Here is a 21,561-nt window from a genome sequence, read left to right as displayed (position 1 = left end):
GGGATCCTGACGTGTTCCTAAGCCAGATAAGATATACCATATATTCAGCGTGTTCTGGGTGTACCATGAGCTCTTCTACCAGTCCTGCCCACAAATCTTTCAATAGAATGCACACGCTCACTCACCTCACTGAGACCTGTCTCCTAATGACCCAGAGGAGCACCGGTTCTTATTTGAGCTCCCTCCGGACATCTGAGCTCATGGCTTTATCTCAAAGGGTGAATAGTTACAGCTGCTTACAATCTTATTAGTTCAGTCCCTATGCAAAGCTCAAGATCATGGATAAAGTTCAAAAATAGATTGACTAGGAAATCAAAGCCTTGCTTTCAGACTCAGCTCCCTCCTACCGAAGCACTACTGACGCCCTACCAATCCTCCACTGCTGCACGACAGGTGATTTCTGGTGATTGGTCAGATCCAGGCAAGTGCAGATAGACCTCAGCACATGCCCTTTTGCCCTCCTGTTAGGAAAGAGCCCTTTTTTTTAACAAATCAATTATCGATATGTGAATTATGTTAAACAAATTATTTGGCACATAGTAGCAGTATCTTCGCCGTACAATATCAACATCTTCTTATTGCCTATTACTGGAGCATTGTACCTGATGCCTGAGAAATATGGAGGCGAGAGAGGACATGCGAGAAGAATTTACCGAAATATACTTCATTTCTTTGCATGTATCATTCATTAACTGGGATGTAGCAGTGTTTGAACCAACCCCATTTTTGTTTGAAAAACACACATTTTATTATCCATTAAAACTGTCATAAAAGTAGTTATTACAGGCATATATTTATTTAAAAGTAACAAAAATGGCCAACTTGCCCTTTTATATATTTGGGCCTCTGCTCCTCTACCATCCTCTACACTTTCCTGGTGGATAGTACATGATATCACCCTGGTTCCAAGAAACTGCTGACCAGTTGGTCAGAAATTGTCAATAGAGTGATGCGGGACATCCTGCAAAACTACGCCACACATTTCGCAGTTGACGGAGTGAAGACATGTTTTGATGCCGTTGAAAAGATTCAACAATTGTCGATTTTATGACGATTTTACAGCAGTTTCATTAGGCGTCAAAGAAGAAAAGGCCCAGGTATGAAGTGATGGGTACAAAGATATTTAATTGATACAATTTGAAGTTTCTCAAACTGTATGTTAATGTTGTAAGGATAAACCTTTATTACGTTTTCAAACTCAATGCAAACGTAAGCTTTGACTGAAATATTCACTTTGATATACCAATTTATATTTGATTCACATCCTCCCTTCAATCACCATCATAGCTTTCCAAGAGAGGCAGAGGAGTGTGATGGATAATGTTTAAATAATGTCCACAGCTTTCAGCATCTCAGGGTGAGTCCTATCCATACTTGGGGTGAGGACAAACATTTGGTACAGCTCTGGTTCTTTCTCTGCCAGAGGTAATCCTCCAGGTCTCTACAATTTTCAACTGGGCCAGGGGTCAGCAGACTATGTGCCCAACTTTGTGTGCCAAAACGACACATGAGTAAAGAAACAGAAATTCTAGAGAATTGTTTTTGTGCAAAAGACTGAACATAATAGGCTATATATTTAAAATAATTATGTCCAGAATGGATTTCGGACGTTTTTAAATATCAGAATCAGATTTGACATGTGATTTGTGTTCATCGTTACTGTATTCTTTTCATTTAGTTGTATTTTAATATATTTTTTCCGACAGCCAACATTAGCTTTAAATGACTATTTTCAGAATGGTTTTGTCGGAATCTTAAAGACTTTTTTCTCAAGTTGGTGTTGTTTTCTCCCTGACACCAGTCATCGGATGCTATTGGGGGTTCTATCAGGCTCCTGGAGGTCCCCGGACCACATGTTGGGAAACACACACACACACGCGCGCGCACACGTTGTTGACGCTGCTCCATTCATCACTCTCCTCTGACTCAGGCAGACGGATCTCTAGCGGTCAGACTCCTCTCCGTCTCTGCATCACATCAGAGTCAGACACTGGGGCAGTCCTGCTCCGGATCACTTTTTTCTTGGGACGTTTTTTTTTTAAGCGTGTGTTCGTGGGTTGCAGTTGTGAGCATGCAAGGCAACGGACGTCACCGAACCAAGGAATCAAGGAGAACATGGACAAATTGGCAACTTTTATTTTACAAATGCACTTTATATTTATTCGTCTTTAGTCTGGAACTGAAGAGGAGCGTCACTGGTGAGCAAAATATCCACTTTCGCTTAATTCCAGTGATGTAAAAGTCGAGAAACCAAGTCGACGTGTTACCTGTTGTGCATGCTTTCTATTTTTGGTAACGACTTACAGTTGGGAAATGCGTTAGAAAGCCGACACATAAACATAATTTCTGCGCATTCTGCAGTTAGTGCTTCGGTATGCCACGAACCAAAAGTCCGAGCAGTGAGTGGAACCAGATGTGGAGAAAAACGGAGGGAGGAGGGAAGGGGCTGCTGGCTTACTGTCTCTATTGTGATTTCTATTTATGTATACGTTTATGTAAAGCCGCAACACAACGCACACATTGCTTTGTTTGTTCTATTTTCGTGCCGGGTGGTGTTTTTCCTTTAGGCTACATTGTAAGGGGTGACGCTTGGTTTGGCACCCTGCGGGCAGATGTGACCTTTACATCCTGTTACAGGCTGCAATTAACACATTGAGCCGACCCTGAGCAGCTACTACACCATTACATGTTATGGGATGCTTTGGAGAGTACACCCACCCACACAATGTCTTCTAACACATAGGTCATACTTTTTTTTCTTTTTTTTAAGTGTTGTTATTTTTCATCTCGTATTACATTTTTCCAGTGTTCAGGCTTGTTTTCAACGTGTTATAATTTGAATAAGCTCTCTGTGATGTTATTATTATTGTGCAGTGAACTGTGCAACTTCAAGATGGGTTGCATCATGATATTGTTTGTAGGACTATATTGTCAGTATGAAGTAATTTGAGCATAAATACTTTAAACTCTGGGTAAACTAGGCTACCATAAAGTGCGTTCTCTTATTCACTATGATTAGGGATAAATTCTAATTTTTTTCCTTTAATCTTACATTTTCATGCACATATATTGCAAATGCTTCAGCTTCTCTAATATAAATGTTGCAATTGTTTCTCTTATTTTGTCAAATTAGACTGAATATCACTTTTTTTCTATTTATTTAATGACATAACCTTACATTTATTTTACTACTTTCTGACATTTTATAGTCCAATCAATTCATCAATTAATTTGGAACACAATAGGCAGATTAATCGATAATGAAATTAATTGTTTGCTGCAGTCTATGATGTATGTACTCTTGTACTTATCCCTAAAAAATTGGCTCCTGCTATACACATCCTAAACAAGCTGGAGCTCTTTTTCAAGATGTTTAGCTGATTTATTTTGAAACTAATTTTGCCTATATGCCATCAAATTCCCCTGTTGCCAAAGTTAACAATCCCTCTTCAATTCTTTGCACCACTGGACGAGCTGCAGAAGGATCGAAGGGAAAATAGTCTTTGTGGATTTATTTTATGAAATGTGTTTTTGGATTTGTTATTTTTATTGTTTGCACAATTTTCAGCCAGTTAAACGTTAAACATCTTGGCCTTTTATTATTAAACTTTCTTATTTTGTTCAATGTCATTCTAAATGAGTTTAATGCTCTGTGGTGGTTTCTGGTGTCAAACTCACGAGAAACACTGTTATTGATCTTACACTAAACAACTTTCAGAAATGATTAGATCATTTATCTTTATAAGTCAAGGTTCAAGGTTCTTTATTTGTCAAACGAACATAGCTACAGTGTAGTAGTTATGTCGATGAAAATCTTGTGTCAGTCCTTACCAATACCATGCATGAGTGTGAATAGAGGAAAGTGATGACAGATTGCACCTTTTTTCACTTATGTTTCTACATTTCAAACACACTTTCCTAGAGGTTCCAGTTCGCTCCGTTTTTGAATGTGGCTGAGAGATGCGTACCCTTCTTTCTCCCTCTCTTTCTCTCCACTGCCAAGGTTCTTGGATGAAGTTAAACCTATCCACAGTTTGGGTTGCTTCAGAGGCCAGACCACCATAAAACACCAAAGAAACAAACACAGCAGGCTGGAATTTCCTGGCTATTTGTTGATTACATTATATCACACTGGCAAGTTAAAGGCCTGTTTTTTTTATCGCAGACATCTGTCAAAAATATGGAGAGGTTACGGGAAAAGCCTGCTTGAATGTCAATCTAGATCTTAATATACAATCTTACGAACAACACATTTGAAAATTAGGCTATGTAGTGGTAACTATTTGGCAACAGCTATGAGTCACACACTACCAATCAATGTGATGAAGTTTGTTGAACTTGTATGGTTTCATATCGAAACTTGCTTTTGAGCCTTAACCCACGTTTGCAAGTATTGTCCTCAAACGTGGTCCAGCAGATGACCCCATAGTGGAGGCGGAGGTTCTGGGAATACGTGCCTCTCCTTGCGCGTGTCCTTGGCTTTGAGTTTCAGCCTCTTTCAGCAGGAAACTGTCTCCAACATTGAAAAAAAGGTGTGACAGGGCAAAGAAGAGGATGAGATCACAGCAGGAGAGCTGTTGTGGCTTAGCTTTCACAGGGCTCAATGGCTTAAAGTAAATCTGGAATTCTGCTCTCTCTCTCTCTAAGTGTCCGGGAGTTTTCGCACATCAAACATCCAGTTGTGTGCCCTCCAGACTGGAATTAAAAGTTATTTTTGAATTTGCTTCTTGCTGTCAGGATCTGTAGCTTCAGGTTGTCTATAGTGGTTCAAAAGCTTTTGCCAGGAACTTCTTATATATTCAAATATTAATACTGAGCTTACATTCATCTATAGGAGTTCATTTAACACTCTCTGTAAGGCTGGGCTGGGCTGGTACCAGTGTTGGAATCTAGAGCTGACACTGATGTATTTCTTTTTTAAAGCTTTAATTCCCGTAGTGAAAAGGACAAAATGTCATACGACCGATATGTTGGCACATTTGTTAATAAGTCAGTGTTTCACCAGCTATTCAAGTAGGTGTACGTACATCCTGAGCTTAGTTAATAACGTTATTTGTCTATTGTGGAAGACATCACTTTAATTGTATAGTGGAAGCTAATTACAGCAGAGAACTGAGGACAAGGCACAAAGGGATTTATATAAACTATCCTGAGGGCTTAAAAGTTTAAACTCAAAATGATACCCATCTTTATTCCATCTTTTTAATAGTTGATTCATCTATTACATGCTCTTTTTTTTCTTTTTATAAAATAGCTTCCAATTTTAACGGATTCACCAGACAGTGATTTTCCACCGGTTTTTGCTGATTTAGCTGACGTTTGATCGAGGAGTCACTCAAAGATCGTACTGCTGGAAAATGAAGACCAACTGAGATGTTTTTTGATAACTGAACCAGTGTTATATGTTTAACCCCCCTGAGATGTTTTGTGAACAGATTTGAATCTTTAACGATCAAAACAATGAACAGGCAGTAAGCAAGCCGAACAGCTGGGTGTTACTGTAAGATATATGGAGTTATAAAAAGAACATGGTGGTGATTATATCTGATTAACCATAAAGAGCACTTTCAAACGTATGCTTAACCACTCTCCCACTGCGCTCTCGTTCTGCTTTGCTACCGACCAAAAGAGCTAACACTGCTTCTGAGAAACTCAACCGCAGAGGCTGAGAGCGAGGAGAGAGGCGTGTCTACCGTCTCCTCCAGATTACAGGGCGTTTTATGTAGGGGCTCTTGATGGGACTCCATTGTCTTTGTGTCTATAAAAGCAGCACAGGAGGTTTTGAGTGTTTGAGCTTAGAAGTAGGAAACAAGAGAGAGCCGCAGAGTGGAGTGAAGTTTCCACACATAGGAGAGTTATGTTTTTCAACCAAATGCACAGTGATCTTTTCCTACCTTCCCCACTTCCTGGCCTCTCACAGGAGCCCGGCGAGAAGGAATGCTGTAGGTCTCATTTTTTTTCTCCTCTGATTCTCAGGTCTTAGAGAAAGGATTTATGTGAAGGCATATTCCTTTAAATCCTTTTAGCACAACCTTCATTTAGAATCACTCCTACACTCCTGATTTGTCTCTCTGTTTACCAACTTCACACAGACTCACTACCACGCACCATTATCTTCACAATTATGGCCTCTGGTTACCAATCTCTAAATCCTTCACAAAGAAATATCATAAAGGAATGAAGGAAAACCACATATATTTTTGAGAAAGGGTGTTGCATTTGTTCCCAGACTTCCAGTCACTGAGGCTTGCGCCCAGCCACTGCTCTGAATGTGTTAAGTCCAACACTTTTTTCCATGACTCAGTTTTCTGGTAACATTTAGTTTCTATTTGATATTTTTGTGTAGTATATGAGTATTTGAGAATACTGCAAAACTTTAAGTTAGTAAACCATAGCTCCTATGAGAATCACATTGAAGTTGTGTCAACAGTGTACAGCAGTGAGAAGTCAGCAGAATGAAAACAACCATTTCTCCCCTGGGGATAATTACAGTTTCATCAATTTACTCAAGTTGAGAACTGTCAAAACATAAAGTAATTTTTGGTCAATTGCATCACCTAACAGCTTTTTATGATAAAGCCCTTTTATATTATGTGTCTCCCAAAACTGCATAGTCAAACCCAACATAAATAGACACCACACAATGCAATGAGAGGCAAGGCCAGGTCAGTGTTGGGTAATTCTTGAAATACGGTACATGTTGATTCAACCCTGATTGCCAACCTTGCATTAAAAACATGTGTAACCACTTTTCACAGTTTATTGCATGACATTTCTGCAATCTCTCCCTACTGAAAGCTCTTTCATGTCATGTGTACACAGGGATTTAGGGTTTATTACAAGATTATTATTATTATTAACACCACTGACTGAAGTGTATTACGCAGGAACATCAGAGGGCGAATCTCAAACTAGTCCCGACCCAGCACTGCAGTCATTAATGGAGATATTGATCCAGCTGCTGACCTCTTCTCTGCCACATTTGCTGCTAACACGGAATGTTGCTTTCATCAGCGTTATTGACTGATGCCATTGTTTTCCTCTCTCTGCACAGCACCGCTGGACTCTGACGATTTCGCTTTCTTCCATGAGGGCGCCCAGGGGTGCCTGGGGGTGCGGGATCACTCCCTGGTCCTGGCATCCTCCTGTGAGGAAGACAACCAGCGCTGGAAGTGGGTGACCCGGGGTCGCCTGTTCAACCTGGGCTCCTCGCTGTGCCTGGGCGTAACCACGGGTAACGCCAGCTCCAGATCGGACAGGTCTCCTCTGGGCGTGTACACATGTGACCACGAGCCCCCCAGAATACGCTGGACCTGGAACTGTGGCCAGGTGTTGGACAACCTCAACATCTATCTTCCCTCACCCTCATTGTGGAACTCCTCCTCAACCGTCCCCCCTTCAAAGCTCAAGTGGACCATGCATGGTGGGGTAGAGGACCTGTGCTCCAAAACATATCGTGGTAAGCATGCTAATAATCAAATCCAATTTCAATTTGCAGAAGAAGGATTCTTCAGACACCTAAACATGGACAACTACACTCACTAATTCCTTTTAAAATAGCTTAATTTTTTTAATATCGTTAATCGTTTGCAAATAATACGGATAATATAATAAACAATAAACATTTGTATTGATTTTTGAACCAAAGAAAAAAGAGATTGATAAGTAATTCGTCTAAAGACAATTTTTAAAGTCAACAATTATGTGGTGAACACATAAAAAACTGAGATTTAAATAATATTTTACATGGAGCATGTAGAGATCTGTTTTTGCCTCTGTTTGTGAAAACGTAATACTGTAAGAATTGCCTATTAGATCATGTAGGAAAAGGATAGGCTTAAAAAACCTTAGCTTGAAAAAATATCCTCTATGACTACTCTAAGGACGCCCCTCACTTCCCAGCTGTGGTGATTCAGCCCCTCTTCTGTTTGGCCGCTGAGTGAGGAAGATAGACTTACTGTTGTGAAGGCCACAGCTGTATCTGATCAAATGGATCTAGCAAAATGTTGCTTCTAGGGCATCTTTGAGGACAAGTGGCTGACTGCCAGTCACAAAGCCAAGGAAAACATAGCTGGTGTTTGTAAACTCGCAGTAAACACGGAGCTGTCCTTGCCCTCAACTTTATTTGTATTTATATATACTTTTCAGTCCAGATTCAATCTAGCCGTGGTGATTTACTGCTAAGCCTAATTTCCGCTGTCAGTATACCATTCTTACCGATATCAAATGTCCCAGGTTTTTAATTGACAAACTGTGCGAGGCTCAGTCAGCCGTACTAGTTTACATCCTTTGCTTGACTCCAATTAAATCAGATGGAAGACCACAAGATCTCCTGTTACTTTCTTCTTTGTCCGACCTCTTCTCAAACTCTTTCACTCATTTGTGGCTTTCTATTGCCGATCTTCACACATTTCTCTGTAAAGTCAACTCGCTGCTGGAGAGGAATGCCTCTGCCATTAGTCAGCAGAGGAGCGACTCCGCTGCAGCCAGCCAGCAGCGGAGAGGGAGTTTCAGAAATCTGTCCCCCCTCGTATGTCTGCCATACTTTCCATTGGTTTAATATGTTCTGGTAACTACAGATCCAGCTCTTTTCTCCAAACCAGACCTGGGGATTTTCAGAATCAGAATCTGAATACCTTTATTCGTCCCACAGAGGGGACATTTACATTTGTTAAAGCAGAAAAGAGCCAAAGACAGCTTAATGTTAACTAAGAAGCATGCATAAAAAGAAAATGTTAAAGATTTAAAAAAAACATTTACAAAATACACATCCTGTAACAGTTGTGAAGATATAGCAGCCAGGTATATATTGCACAGTTATTAACGGATATATATTTATATATTGCACATCATTTGTATTTCACAGTACGGGGTGTTATAGTCTGTGTTGTTGTGTGTGTGTGTGTGTGGGGGGGGGTCTACCAGGTGCCGTGGTGGTTATATAGTCTGACCGCTGCAGGAAGGAAGTATTCATAATATATATAATTTATGGTTCAAAGATTGCCTATGATATATTACAGATTGTGCTTTGCAACATCAATGTTTACATCTAATCCCTTTTGTATAATAATATTTTCCGGACAACCTTCATATTTCTGTTTGTTTACTCTTCCTTCTGCTGACCACTATTTGACTTTACTGTTTTGACTGTAACATCATCCTCTGTTTTTCGCCGTGTGTTTGATTATCCAAATCCTTGAGAAAACAGATACGGTATTTCAGTTCAGCACAGTTCAAAGCAATAACTTTAGGCAACACGAGCACGTCGCTCCTGCTGCGTACGGGGATTCAAAGTCTCTCCTCTCTGTGTTCCCAGAGATCTACACAATCCAGGGCAACTCTAACGGACGGCCCTGCTATCTGCCCTTCCTGTATGACGGCCAGTGGTTCCACAGCTGCACCAGCATCGGGCGTGAGGACGGTCACCTCTGGTGCGCCACCACCCACGACTACGGCAAAGACGAGCGTTGGGGCTTCTGTCCCGTAGAGAGTGAGTTATGACTTTGAACTTGATCAAACTCAGCAAGCTTCACCACAATATCCCCTCTCCCAACTGTTTGCTTTGCTGTTATTTCCCTGCTTTCTCCCTTGGCCTAACCACCTTCTTATCTCCTCGCCTCACCGTCAGGCAGTGGCTGTGAGACCTTCTGGGACACTGACCCGCTGACCGACAGCTGTTACCAGTTTAACTTCCAGGCTACGCTGTCGTGGAGCGAGGCTCGGATCAGTTGCCAGCAGCAGGGATCAGACTTGCTTAGCATCACTAAGCTGCATGAGCAGACATACATCAATGGTAAAGATAATGTGCAAATGAAGACATACGTGAACAGAGGCATCCACTTCTGTTTTATAGTAGCTCTATTTTGGGTACACTCCAATCTACAAGACAAAATACACTAGCATATAAAACCTCAGAAAGATACAGTACAAATAAATCAATACTGAGCAAAAGGTTAGACAATGTATCATGAATTGACATACCAGCATAGAAAAGATTGAGAGACATTTTAAGATTTTCTAATTTGTTTATAACCTTCAAGGATGTATTTAAATTGACAGTAATAATGAAAAAAAATTTGAATGTCAGTGAACATCATATTGTATTTAACAAGTAGCTGTGTTTTCAAGCCTATAAATAGAGCCTTTTTTCTTATCTTGACTGACATGAAAAATAATCTAAAATGATTAATCTATAAGCTATTTTAGCAATTAAGGAAAATGTCGATAGCATCATGTTTACTTGTATTTGCTGTGCACGGTAATAATAGATTTCTGAGACGTTGTGACTGTTGTCAATCATATAACAATCATGTCGTCCGCCCAACAGTTGACAGTTAAATCCACAGATAACTGGAGAGATTAATGGACTGGAAATCAAAGCACACTATTGAGTGTTATCTTTCATTGTGTCCCCCTTCACCAAAGAAAACATATTTTTGTCATATTTCCAAAAAATTAAGAGCTGTGTTTTTCTTCTGTTTCAGGGTTACTGACAGGTTACAGTGCAGCTTTGTGGATTGGCCTGAATGACCTGGACATCAGTGGAGGCTGGCAGTGGGCCGACTCCTCACCACTGAAATATCTCAACTGGGAGCAAGGTTAGACTGTAAAAACAACTCAACGTTTACTGACTTTTTTAAAACCTCAAAGCATCTGTGGGCTTTTTTAAACATCTATTTCCCACAGAATGCTGAATAAGCTTGTTTGCTCGTTTTCACCAACACACTGCTCTGAGTTCAAATACACTCTTTTTGGTGATCCCAGTGCTTTTTCAGTCCTTCACTGTTTCCTTTCTTAACTCTCTTCCTACAGACCAGCCAAACCACGCTGAGGAGGAGAACTGTGCCGTGATAAGAACTGAGTCATCAGGTCGTTGGCAAAATCGTGAATGCTCTGTTGCTCTGCCATATGTGTGTAAGAAGAGGCCCAATGCCACCCTGGACCCCTTCACCACCGGTCTGTGTACTGACATTAAAACTAGTCCATTAAAGTGAAATGCATCAGTTTAAGTCCGGAGTTTGAGGGGTTTCATCTTTTTGCTCCCACAGACTCGTGGGCAGATGATGAGAAATATGAGTGTGATGTGGGCTGGCAGGCTTTCCAGGCTGGCTGCTACAAGCTGAATTCAGACAAGATAGAGTGGGATACAGCTCAGAAAAGCTGTCAGAGGATGGAGGCCAACCTGGTCAGCATCCACACACTACCTGAGCTAGAGTTCATCATACGCAACGTCAAGAAAGGTGATGTGACATGATTTATGTACTTCAAAACACTTTTTAATGTATATTCTTCAGTTTAAATGAACAAAGGGGGAGAACAATGAACCAATGTGTTAGCTGTGCTTTTTTCTGCTTCAAATCTGAACACTTTCTGGTAGATTTGGATACATTTAAAAAAGTAAACATTCCTGTTATTTATATATATATATATATTGTATCTGTTTTATTTATTTTATGTCCTATATATATTCATGTTGCACTGTTGGAGGAGCCTGTGACTTAAAGTGGACCTATCATGCTATATTTGAAACATATATTGTAGGGCCATACCTATATAAAACATGTCTGTGAAGTTTTTTTTTCAAAATACCAAACAGATCATGCATTTTAGCCATGCCTCATTTTGCTCTATTTGCTCTTTTCCAGCCCTGTTTTTGCAAGGGCTGAATCTGCTTTTGTGGCAGACTACAGCGCCACTTACAGGCCTGGCATATGTACTACAGCGTCTCCAGCGCTTTCAAGCGGTCTCTCATTCCCCTGATAGGTGGAGAGTTGCCCATATAGGCGGAGCACCATTTTCTGACGCCAGAAAAATTAAATTAATAATCAGCTCCGTTGCAGCCCCGTTTTTAGAGATTTGGGTATGGATGAAAAGAGAGAGGGTTGTGTTTTCTGACACTTGGTGAGTTCCCTGGAACACCGGGGACACAAATTCATGTATAAAAGACGTACAAAAGTGCATTTTGCATGATAGGTCCCCTTTAAGTTTTTCATTGGCATATCTATACTGTAGCTAATGTGCACATGACAATAAAGCCTTGAATCTTATAATATCAACACAAAATGGCATTTTCAAGGTGTTTTCCAGTCCTTATTATCTTCCTTCTTTGACCTTCTTTCTTATTTTATCTTATCTTATCTGCATCCTTTTTCCAGTGGTGAAATGTTTTCTCTCTTTTGCTTCTGTCAGACATTGACCAGCTGTGGATAGGGCTCCATGATACTAATATGCAAATGGACTTCCAATGGACTGACCACACGCCCGTTATCTTCACCTACTGGCACCCCTTTGAACCCAACAACTTCCGCAACACCCTGGAAGATTGTGTCTCCATCTGGGGAGCTGTGAGTCGATCCCCTTCACCCTCACACTGACCCCCAAAGTCAGGGGACTCAATCACCTCAAAGTTATCTCACTGACAGCCAGTCTCCGACATTTGTATATATTTAACAGCTGTGTGCTCTCTTTCTGTTTGTGTCTTGCTTAAATATGCAGGAGGGCCGCTGGGATGACAGCCCTTGTAATCTGACTCTGGCCTCCATCTGTAAGAAATTGGGCACAAAGACTGATGGGAAGCCAAAACACCAAGACTGCAAACAAGTAATACTCTCTTTGCATTTAGTGCTTCATGCTTCATTGTCTTGTCATGAACATTTTAACCGGGTGTTAAAAATTAAACAAAGAACAGTATATTGCAGCACTCTTTTTAACTGAAAAACACTTAAAAGTTACAATTTCAAGACAAACCGATTTTTTGCCATCATGCAATAACATTCAAACGGCATTGCACTGCATTTATAATTAAGAGAGAAACACGTTTTTACATTTTTCACTGTGTATTCAGCTGTATCGTTGCTTTGTTTTAACATTTTATGGGTTTTCCTTTGTCATTCTGTATCAAAACTGGCTTCCTTGTGACAGTGCTTTTTTCTTTTTATGGCAGCTAATAGATATTAAAAATATATAAAAATGTGGCCAATCAAAATTACATTTAGATTTGTAATTAAAATATGTTAGTATAATTATCATAGTAAACATTTTTGTAATTAAAATGTTGTTTTAAATATCTTGTACCCCCTGTAGTACTTCAAAGTACCTGTAGAGGCACTAGTACCCCATTTGAGAAACACTACTTTAGATTACTGATTACTCTGGACTTTTTTCTGTTTCTTTTCTTCCCACACAAAAATCTGATGTCCTCTAGCATTTCTCTCTCTTATTCCAGCTGCTGACAGTTTGTAGTGTAGCAGGGAACACAACTATTATTTAGTATTTCAGCAGTTCACCTTTGACCCCCTTCCCCAGAACTCTCTTTCATCTCTCACTTGTCCACCAGTCCACCCCCGGCCTCTAACTGTATATAAATCAATCCATTAAGACGGTGAGCATGCAGCCGAGACACACTGACGCTGCACACTCACACTCTTCCTTTGAATATTTTTCATTGGCCCCTCCCAAAAAAGAAGAAAAATCATTATATATATTTTTTTTTTTAATTGTCATTGTGTCTTGCTTCAACAAGTCCGGTCTGTACAAACAACAAATTGTACCACCACTGCTTGTGCCAACATGATGAACAAAATCCCATCTGGAGAATATATCTACATCTGTCTCTGATTTCCCGGACCATAATTCATTCCATATGAGACTTTGAGCCTCTCATACCTGACTTATCTGTACCTGACCACTGTTTTCTATGGTCACTGGCCAAGTAAGTTTCCCTGTCCTTTTTCCTGTAGAGTGTGACATATGTTATCACATATAGGGATAGAAGCAAACAAAGTGTGTGCTTGTGTTCTTTATACACTTCAACAATGTCATATGTTTGCTAAATGTTTTTGATGAGTCATGCTGTTTCTCAGCTGTCACATTTAACAAAGATCTTTGTACGGACTGTTTGGTGTAATGAATCTTCCCTCTCCCTGGAGAGCAGGACACCATGGGTGGTCATGTGATGAGGGTCATTTGGCATGGCACATGATGCAGGGCCTCGTGGCAGTTTGCTCTGTATCGAGCAGACGAGATCAGTTCACGCAACATGTGAAACAACAACGACAGAAACACTGACTGCTTTAGCAACATTACACCACATGATCCCCAAATCACATACCCCATCATGCACTCGGCTCATTACTCAACAAATATAAAGGATTGCTCATCACTGTAATGTTGTCATTTTGTTTACTCACTGGAGCAGTCACTCATCAAAGTGTTGCGTCTCTGCTTCCAAAGATAGAGATTTTATCATAAGGATAACTCAGTTTCTTAATGTGTGAATAAACAGAGTGATGAGACAACACTGATCAGTGGCAGCCTTCGGCGTTAGCAGCTGCTAAGACCCCCTCAGTCACAAGGGGGCCCCTACCATCCTTTAAATGTGAGCTTTGTTGGTTGTGTTCATTTTTGGGGATTTTTTATTCTCTGTTTTTAATGAGACAGTTCCTGATTAAGTTCTAGATGTATTCCGAGATTGGATTTATAATAACTTAAAACAATGAGAAAGGGGTTGCTATCGACTAACCTTCCAATTACATTATATCACATTACATGTAATTTGTTAGACGCTTTTATCCAAAGCGACTTACATTCAGTACTGTGGACAATCCCCACAGGAGCAATTTGGGGTGAAGTGTCTTGCCCAGGGACACAACGACATGCTGAGTCCAGCACACTATCCACTGAACCACAGCCTCCTCTCACCTTCCAATTACTTTCTAGATTAATCAATGAATCGGTTTAAATTCAGAATAAATTGATAATATCTCTCCCAGTTACCGTGGAGCCCATGTTGATGTGTTATACATTATTTAGCAGCTATGGAGACAGATATTTCACTCAGGAGTGGGTAGAGACCATTAATGTATGCACTTTCCATAAAAAAGACAATGCTTCTTTGCTGCATAGGCCAGGCTTATATATTGCTTATTTTCAAATCATTTAATTTACTTGTTAATTGAATCAGCTTCTGTGTTATTTATGTGAAGGATAATACGTAATGGACATATGGGTGGAAATAAGTGTGGTGTCTCATAGCATTACTATATCGTAATAGATTCTAGTTGCAATTTGTCTTGTTGATGTAACATGTTATAGGTATTAATAATGGCATGTTATAAGAATTCTATAATTCAACACTGATGTAGTGACTAGGGAGAGAAAGGACAATAAAGAGAGTCAACAAAACTAGAGTTTGAACGGACCAGACCTCTCCAGCTGTAATCTTTGAGGTTTTTGACTAGATGCCAAACGTTGTTGCGCAAAAAGCCTGAGGTTGGGTTTATTCACACAATGCTGTATATTAACTGTCTCTCACTATCATTCTCCTGCAAAATATCACCTCCTCTGACCTCCTGCGTGTTGGCAGCGCTCTGCATCTGTACCATAGATCTGTACACGTCCGCAGCTACAGTAGGTCTGAGCTGTCAGCAGGAATTGAGGCCAGGGAAAAGTTATTTCTGCATGCCTAGACCTGTTCTTTTTATTGTTCTGTACTTGGCATACACTTGACTGGCTTAAATAGATCCTTTGTGACTTTAAGGATTTTCTGAGTGAATCATTTATGGTTTTAAAGCAGAGGCTGAAGGAAACATTTACTCAAGTATTGTACAACATCAAGGTACTTTACTTGAACATTTCCATTTATTGTAGCTTTATACTTCCTCACCAATACATCTCAGTGGAAAAGGTTGTATTTGTTTTGCTCCACAACATTATCCTGGCAGCCTTAGTAACTTTACAAAGATTTCTTAATTAATTAATTTCCCTGTTTTCCAGTAAAACACTGATTTTAAGTGTTTGCGATAAACTGATGGATGAAGTGTCTGTTCATGTGTTGAGAGAATTATTCTACTTGTTAAGCCGAATAAACTATTGAAAACACCTCTCGGTTAGAGTGTTGAGAAGCATTGTAAAATTCTATTCTCTTTGAAAGGTTAACTTATTATTTTTTAAATTGTCCATATCCTGTTAATCTCCCTTCTCTCCACAGGGCTGGAAGTGGCACAGTCCAGCGTGTTACTGGGTGGGAGAAGATCTGTCTATCTTTGATGAAGCCAAGAAGGCGTGTGAGGACCATGGAGCCGCCCTCGTCACCATTACCAATAGGTAGGAACAGTAACACTTACAGTCCCACTCACACAGATATCAGTTTTGTCAGTGCTGCCTTTCTAAAAGAAACCCTGTAAATCTAAGGTTCGAGCAGGCCTTCGCCAACAGCCTGGTGCTGGGTCGCTCTGGAGACTCCTTCTGGATCGGCCTCCATGACCAGACCAGCCCCGGCTCCTTCCACTGGCTCAGCGGGGATGAGGTGTCTTACACCAACTGGAATCGTGATCAACCAGGTAAGTCACTTATTGAGTGAGTGTGTGATTATTTTTATTGTTCATGACCTGCAAAATGATCTGATTATGTTTACAGGATGCAGGATGACCATACTGGGATTTTTGCAGTATCTTTTCCACCCACTGCCTTTTCATTTCTTCATTCTTTATGCTGTGAAGAGTTCTTTTTAAACCTGAGTCAATAATCATAACAATTTTGGATTTAATCTATGAACAAGAAACTGGATAGGTCCCAGGTGTTTCATCTTTAGCCAAAATATAGACTTCGAATGACTATATCGTGGTATCCTGATTTGGCTGTGAAGCAGACTTGGTAAGATCCAAATCTATGAAAATGATCAGCAGTTAAGAAAAAGTCCCAGCATGAGGAATGAGTCAGCACACTGGCGAACACTTCTTGTACAATTCGGGCTATCAGGGATCTTGGATTTACCCTCATTTCCAAACCAGACTAGCTGACTCAAAAACCAGTTGTGGGCGAGACCTCTGGCTTTCAAGTCAGAGATAGATCCAAAAAATATAAACTGTCTGAACTCAGCAGGGACTATGGCTGCCCTTTGATGCTTTAGTAGACTATGCTGTGAAAGACTTTGGTGTGAGTTATAACTAAGCAAAAACATTTCATCATGTAGAAGACTATTCCTGATGTACACACCATTAGAAAAAATATGATCCATAACTAAGACCAATAAGGAAGATTAGAGAAAGAAAAACCTAAAAAAGGAAACATTGCCCTTGTTTGGAGATTTTATTCTAACATACAACTCTTAACATACATTTTCCTCAAATCTTTTACATTTCTTTATTTCCACAAGTTTCACCATGGACGCCTCATTCTCTCCACTCACTTACATTCATCCCTCTATCTTTATCTATTTCAGTCAGCGTCCACGGCGGATGCGTTTCCATGGCGATGGGCTCCGCAACAGGTCTGTGGGAGGTGAAGGAGTGTGCGTCATCAAAGGCGAAATTCATCTGCCGTCAGAACCAGGACACGTCTCTGAGCCCCGAGCCCCCCGCCCCGCAGCCCACCCCCAGCCTCAGCGGCGCCTGTCCCAGCGGCTGGAAGAGCAACAGCAACCTGCGCTACTGCTACAAGGTGTTTCACAGGGTCACTCCAGCACACTTTGGGTTTTAGTCTTTCATTTATTCAGTGTTGGACTTAAATGGCTAAACTGGGTAATAGATCAATTGTAGCTTTTCTCATTTTATTGTGTGAACATCTGAAGGGGTTATGTAATCTGATCATTCAGACAAAGTGGAATAACTATTTTTGTATGTGATTTTGAAGCAGAAGTTCAACTTCTTCATAGTTAAAAACAAGATAGACTTCATAATGAAGTAACTCTAAAAGTGTTCATTATGAAATGCTGAAACAAATCTTGCGATATTCTGTCTTTAACTAAAAAGGATAACATATCTCATAAATACATTAGTCAGGATAATTTCTTTAACATTTATCATATCTGAAAGTGTATTTTTCAAACCTTATAATAATGTATAGATAGTTAATGAAAATGTGAATATTTTCAGAACCAATACCAAAACCTTGATCCAATTAGTTACTCATTAATATTGTGAGCTGCTATGCATAAACTTTACCTAAAAATATATAGTGTAGAATTAAAAAAAAGGATAATTGAAATCATTAAAGCCTATAACAAAAAATAAGTTTATCACAGTTTTCACTGTCAAGTAGTAGACACAAAAGTTGAAGTGACACAACTGCAAATTCGAATGCTGTTACACTAGTATTGCATTTCATTTAAGATCTATTTAACACCTTTATCTCGTGTGTGCAGGTGTTCCATTCCTCCCAGCTGGAGCAGAAGCTGAGCTGGCTGCAGGCTCATCTCACCTGCCGGAGACACGGAGCCAACCTGCTGAGCATCAGCAGCCCCGAGGAGGAGCACTTTGTCCTGCAGGTCCTCCATGAGGCCTTTGGGTGGGTGTGCCTCTCTGTCCGGGGGGCATGTGGTGTGATATGGTGATGCTGACAATGATGATGATGATGATGATGGTGATGATGATGATGATGATGATGATGATGATGATGATGATGATGATGATGATGATGATGATGATGATGATGATGTGGTCTACAGGGAGTCAGAGGATGAGCAGCACTGGTTTTGGATTGGATTGAATCGCAGAAACCCGATGGACCTCGGCAGCTGGAAGTGGAGTGATGGAGTGGCTGTGAGTAAAGACAAAATGCAACCTTGGTACGAATGCTGAGTAAAATAATTTTGAAGCATAATCTGTTTACTCTTTGCTTGTGTCTTAGTTCACGTACCAGAATTTCGGCCGCTACTACTACAATGTCCGGCAATGTGCTGCAGCAGACCTGGGCACCATGACCTGGCTGGCCATGCACTGTGACTCTGAGTTAGACTGGATCTGCAAGATCCCTCGAGGTAAAACAACACTGGAACACTTCTTTGGCCTTATTCTGAAAGTCCTAAACTGTATAAGAACATTAAAGGTAGGGTATGTAAGTTTGAGAAACGGGCTCAAGATACACTTTTTGTTACATTCCATGGAATGCTCTTAACATCCCGATAGCAATGAATATCTTAAGTGTTTTGACAAAAACTCCATAAAAAAATGTCTTCCGTGGAAGCTGTAATGCTGTAAAAAGTACGACCAATCATTCTAGCTTTTAGCCGGCCAGGCTAAAATAACTGGATGGCCTACCTGCCTGTCAGCCTTCCATCTGTGCACAAACTTATCTCGTGCCCTCATCATGTGCGCGTTCGTGTGTGTNACATTAAAGGTAGGGTATGTAAGTTTGAGAAACGGGCTCAAGATACACTTTTTGTTACATTCCATGGAATGCTCTTAACATCCCGATAGCAATGAATATCTTAATGCTGTAAAAAGTACGACCAATCATTCTAGCTTTTAGCCGGCCAGGCTAAAATAACTGGATGGCCTACCTGCCTGTCAGCCTTCCATCTGTGCACAAACTTATCTCGTGCCCTCATCATGTGCGCGTTCGTGTGTGTTGGAGGAGGGGCTCTATAAGGAAGTGGCAGATTTTCTCCGGTCGTGTATTTTCAAATTCTAGCGATCTCGAGCCAGTTTCTCGAACTTACATACCCTACCTTTAACAATAGACATAATATGTAATAACAATAACAATAATAAAAGAGGGTCATTGACAATTCAGTCTCTCATTGTTCATCATTCAGTAGGTTTTTACCAGGAGCAAAGTTATCCACAGATGTTTTCTCTTTTACAAAATCAATGGACTTACTGATTGAAAATGGTAAAAACGTTTACAAATCAGCATTTCAACAGTAGACACGAGAGGAGAAGCTGCGAACCATCCAGAAATGTTTGCTGAAAGTATTTTTTGATTAACTTAGGTTTATTGAATAAACATTTTTAAATATAAAGTCAAAACAACCAAGATCTAAAAAAGTGTACAGTAAAAATGTTGCTCAAATTGGATAAAATGGTCATTTAAGACAGCTTCTGTGAGACAACTTCAAGCTGACGCATGTGCAAAAGGATGACAACTCCATATCTGGTTGACTTATCGTAAACAAAAAAAAAACAGTTAACTCAAAACAAATATGGCATTCATCTTAATCTGAAAATTGTTGGGATCATTTCATTAAACCACTCAAAACATTTTCAACAAAGGTCTAGACATTTTTAGACATTTGAATGCATAAATGTTAAACACTTTACCTCTAAATCATCTGCCAGAATTAGTAATGTTTGTATTCGTTTTCACACTGAACATTTTCTAATAATCTATATATATACCCTCTCCACCCATAGCATTACTCTGATACAAGTCTCTCAAGATTTCCAGTTTTCATTCATTGCATTTAGAGTCTCCCACATTATGTATTTCATGAATGAAATCTATGATGTGTGTTGTTTCAGGTACTGTTGAAGCGGAACCAGAAGAATCTGAAGGTCAGTGTTTTTCTCTAAGCTTTGAACTTCTCTCAGCATACTGAATTGATTTCCAAAGGGCTTCTATCTAAACCTTCCTATTATGTCTCATGACTATCTATCTTTCTTCTCTCCCCCTTTCAGGCAGCACTTCCCCGGAGTGGGTTGGCTTCCAGGAGGCTGAATATAGACTTTTTGACCATCGCAGCACTTGGGACCAGGCCCGGAGGATATGCTCCTGGTTTTATTCCTCACTGGCCTCCGTCCACTCAGCTGAGGAAGAAGCTTTTCTTGCCAACACTTTAAGCAAGGCACTGCACACTTTATCAAAAAATTCATAATTGTTTATACGAGATGACATTATCCAAAAATGCAAATAATTACTTGTGGTTAAGCAGGCAGTTACGTTTAACAAGGGCAAAACTCTGTGAAATACCTTACAAGCAGCAACCTGTTTGTGGTCTGTGTAATTATTGTCTTTATTCTGCATGGCAGACTTAAAGGCTGTGAGGCCTCAACACACCTTTCACAGTTTCTATCTCACGTTTAGATGTCGAAGGCACATGGGGACAACTGGTGGCTGGGGCTTCACACCTACGAGAATGATGGCCGTTTCCACTGGTCTGACAACTCGGTGCTCAATTACGTGTCCTGGGCCCTTGGTAGGCCCCACCCAGTCAGCCGTGATCGCAGGTGTATCCACATGTCTGCCAACAAAGGTAAGAACAGCCGAAATGTGAGACCTCAAGAGACATATTTGAATACACATACATGTATTTTCCACTCCCAAACAGCAGATTGGGCTGATCAGAAGTGCCACTCTGACCTTCCCTACATCTGTAAGAGAGTGAATGTCACAGGCACCATCCCTCCAACCCCCTCAATCCCACACCCACCTGCAGGCTGCCATGACGGATGGTCTTCCTTCCAACATAAGGTAGAGCTTCAACACACTAGGAGATCATACTGGGGGTTTTATCATTTTTATTAATCTCATTCTATTTATGTTCTGAACTTTACAATAAGACTACCCTTATAAAGGGTTTACTAATAGTTTGTAATTAATTTATTAATTAGGTTGTGAACACTTTATAAATCATGAATAAGCTTTTATAAGACATGAGATAAACATGGCAACTGTGACCAGTTGCTTGCCAAATAGTGAGCCCACATTTATCTGTACTGCTAAGACTTATATTAGCTTACTTCGTCTTCTTCTTCATCAGCCAGCCAGCATCCTTGGTATCTGTTGTTCACCGAGTTGATTCTCCCACCTTCCATCTTGATGTTTCTTGGCATCTCTTATGAC

At 40.3% G+C, this 21,561-nt stretch overlaps 1 protein-coding gene across 2 annotated transcripts in view; it reads left to right on the top strand.

Moving 5' to 3' along the window:
• Nucleotides 1-1,917: 1,917 nt before the first annotated feature.
• mrc2 (mannose receptor, C-type 2) overlaps nucleotides 1,918-21,561 on the top strand; it is a 26,608-nt gene continuing 6,964 nt past the window's right edge. Inside the window, exons 1-19 of one of the 2 annotated variants that reach the window (XM_010775430.1) lie at nucleotides 1,918-2,198; nucleotides 7,055-7,459; nucleotides 9,317-9,490; nucleotides 9,629-9,793; nucleotides 10,485-10,598; nucleotides 10,813-10,956; nucleotides 11,049-11,240; nucleotides 12,190-12,344; nucleotides 12,496-12,600; nucleotides 15,989-16,104; nucleotides 16,192-16,340; nucleotides 17,222-17,439; nucleotides 18,143-18,285; nucleotides 18,446-18,539; nucleotides 18,628-18,757; nucleotides 20,241-20,273; nucleotides 20,397-20,563; nucleotides 20,803-20,971; nucleotides 21,050-21,189. In XM_010775430.1, coding sequence (XP_010773732.1) covers nucleotides 2,072-2,198; nucleotides 7,055-7,459; nucleotides 9,317-9,490; nucleotides 9,629-9,793; nucleotides 10,485-10,598; nucleotides 10,813-10,956; nucleotides 11,049-11,240; nucleotides 12,190-12,344; nucleotides 12,496-12,600; nucleotides 15,989-16,104; nucleotides 16,192-16,340; nucleotides 17,222-17,439; nucleotides 18,143-18,285; nucleotides 18,446-18,539; nucleotides 18,628-18,757; nucleotides 20,241-20,273; nucleotides 20,397-20,563; nucleotides 20,803-20,971; nucleotides 21,050-21,189 — 2,940 coding nt within the window. In that variant the 5' untranslated portion in view covers nucleotides 1,918-2,071. Of the gene's footprint in view, nucleotides 2,199-7,054; nucleotides 7,460-9,316; nucleotides 9,491-9,628; nucleotides 9,794-10,484; nucleotides 10,599-10,812; nucleotides 10,957-11,048; nucleotides 11,241-12,189; nucleotides 12,345-12,495; nucleotides 12,601-15,988; nucleotides 16,105-16,191; nucleotides 16,341-17,221; nucleotides 17,440-18,142; nucleotides 18,286-18,445; nucleotides 18,540-18,627; nucleotides 18,758-20,240; nucleotides 20,274-20,396; nucleotides 20,564-20,802; nucleotides 20,972-21,046; nucleotides 21,190-21,561 lie in introns of both variants that reach the window. The other variant, XM_010775429.1, reaches the window with a different exon arrangement.

The sequence above is a fragment of the Notothenia coriiceps genome, unplaced genomic scaffold (assembly GCF_000735185.1).
Source record: "Notothenia coriiceps isolate Sejong01 unplaced genomic scaffold, NC01 NC01_scaffold00015781, whole genome shotgun sequence".
NCBI lineage: Eukaryota > Metazoa > Chordata > Actinopteri > Perciformes > Nototheniidae > Notothenia > Notothenia coriiceps.
Note: the sequence above shows the minus strand (reverse complement) of the source record. Positions and strands in the feature narration are given on the sequence as shown.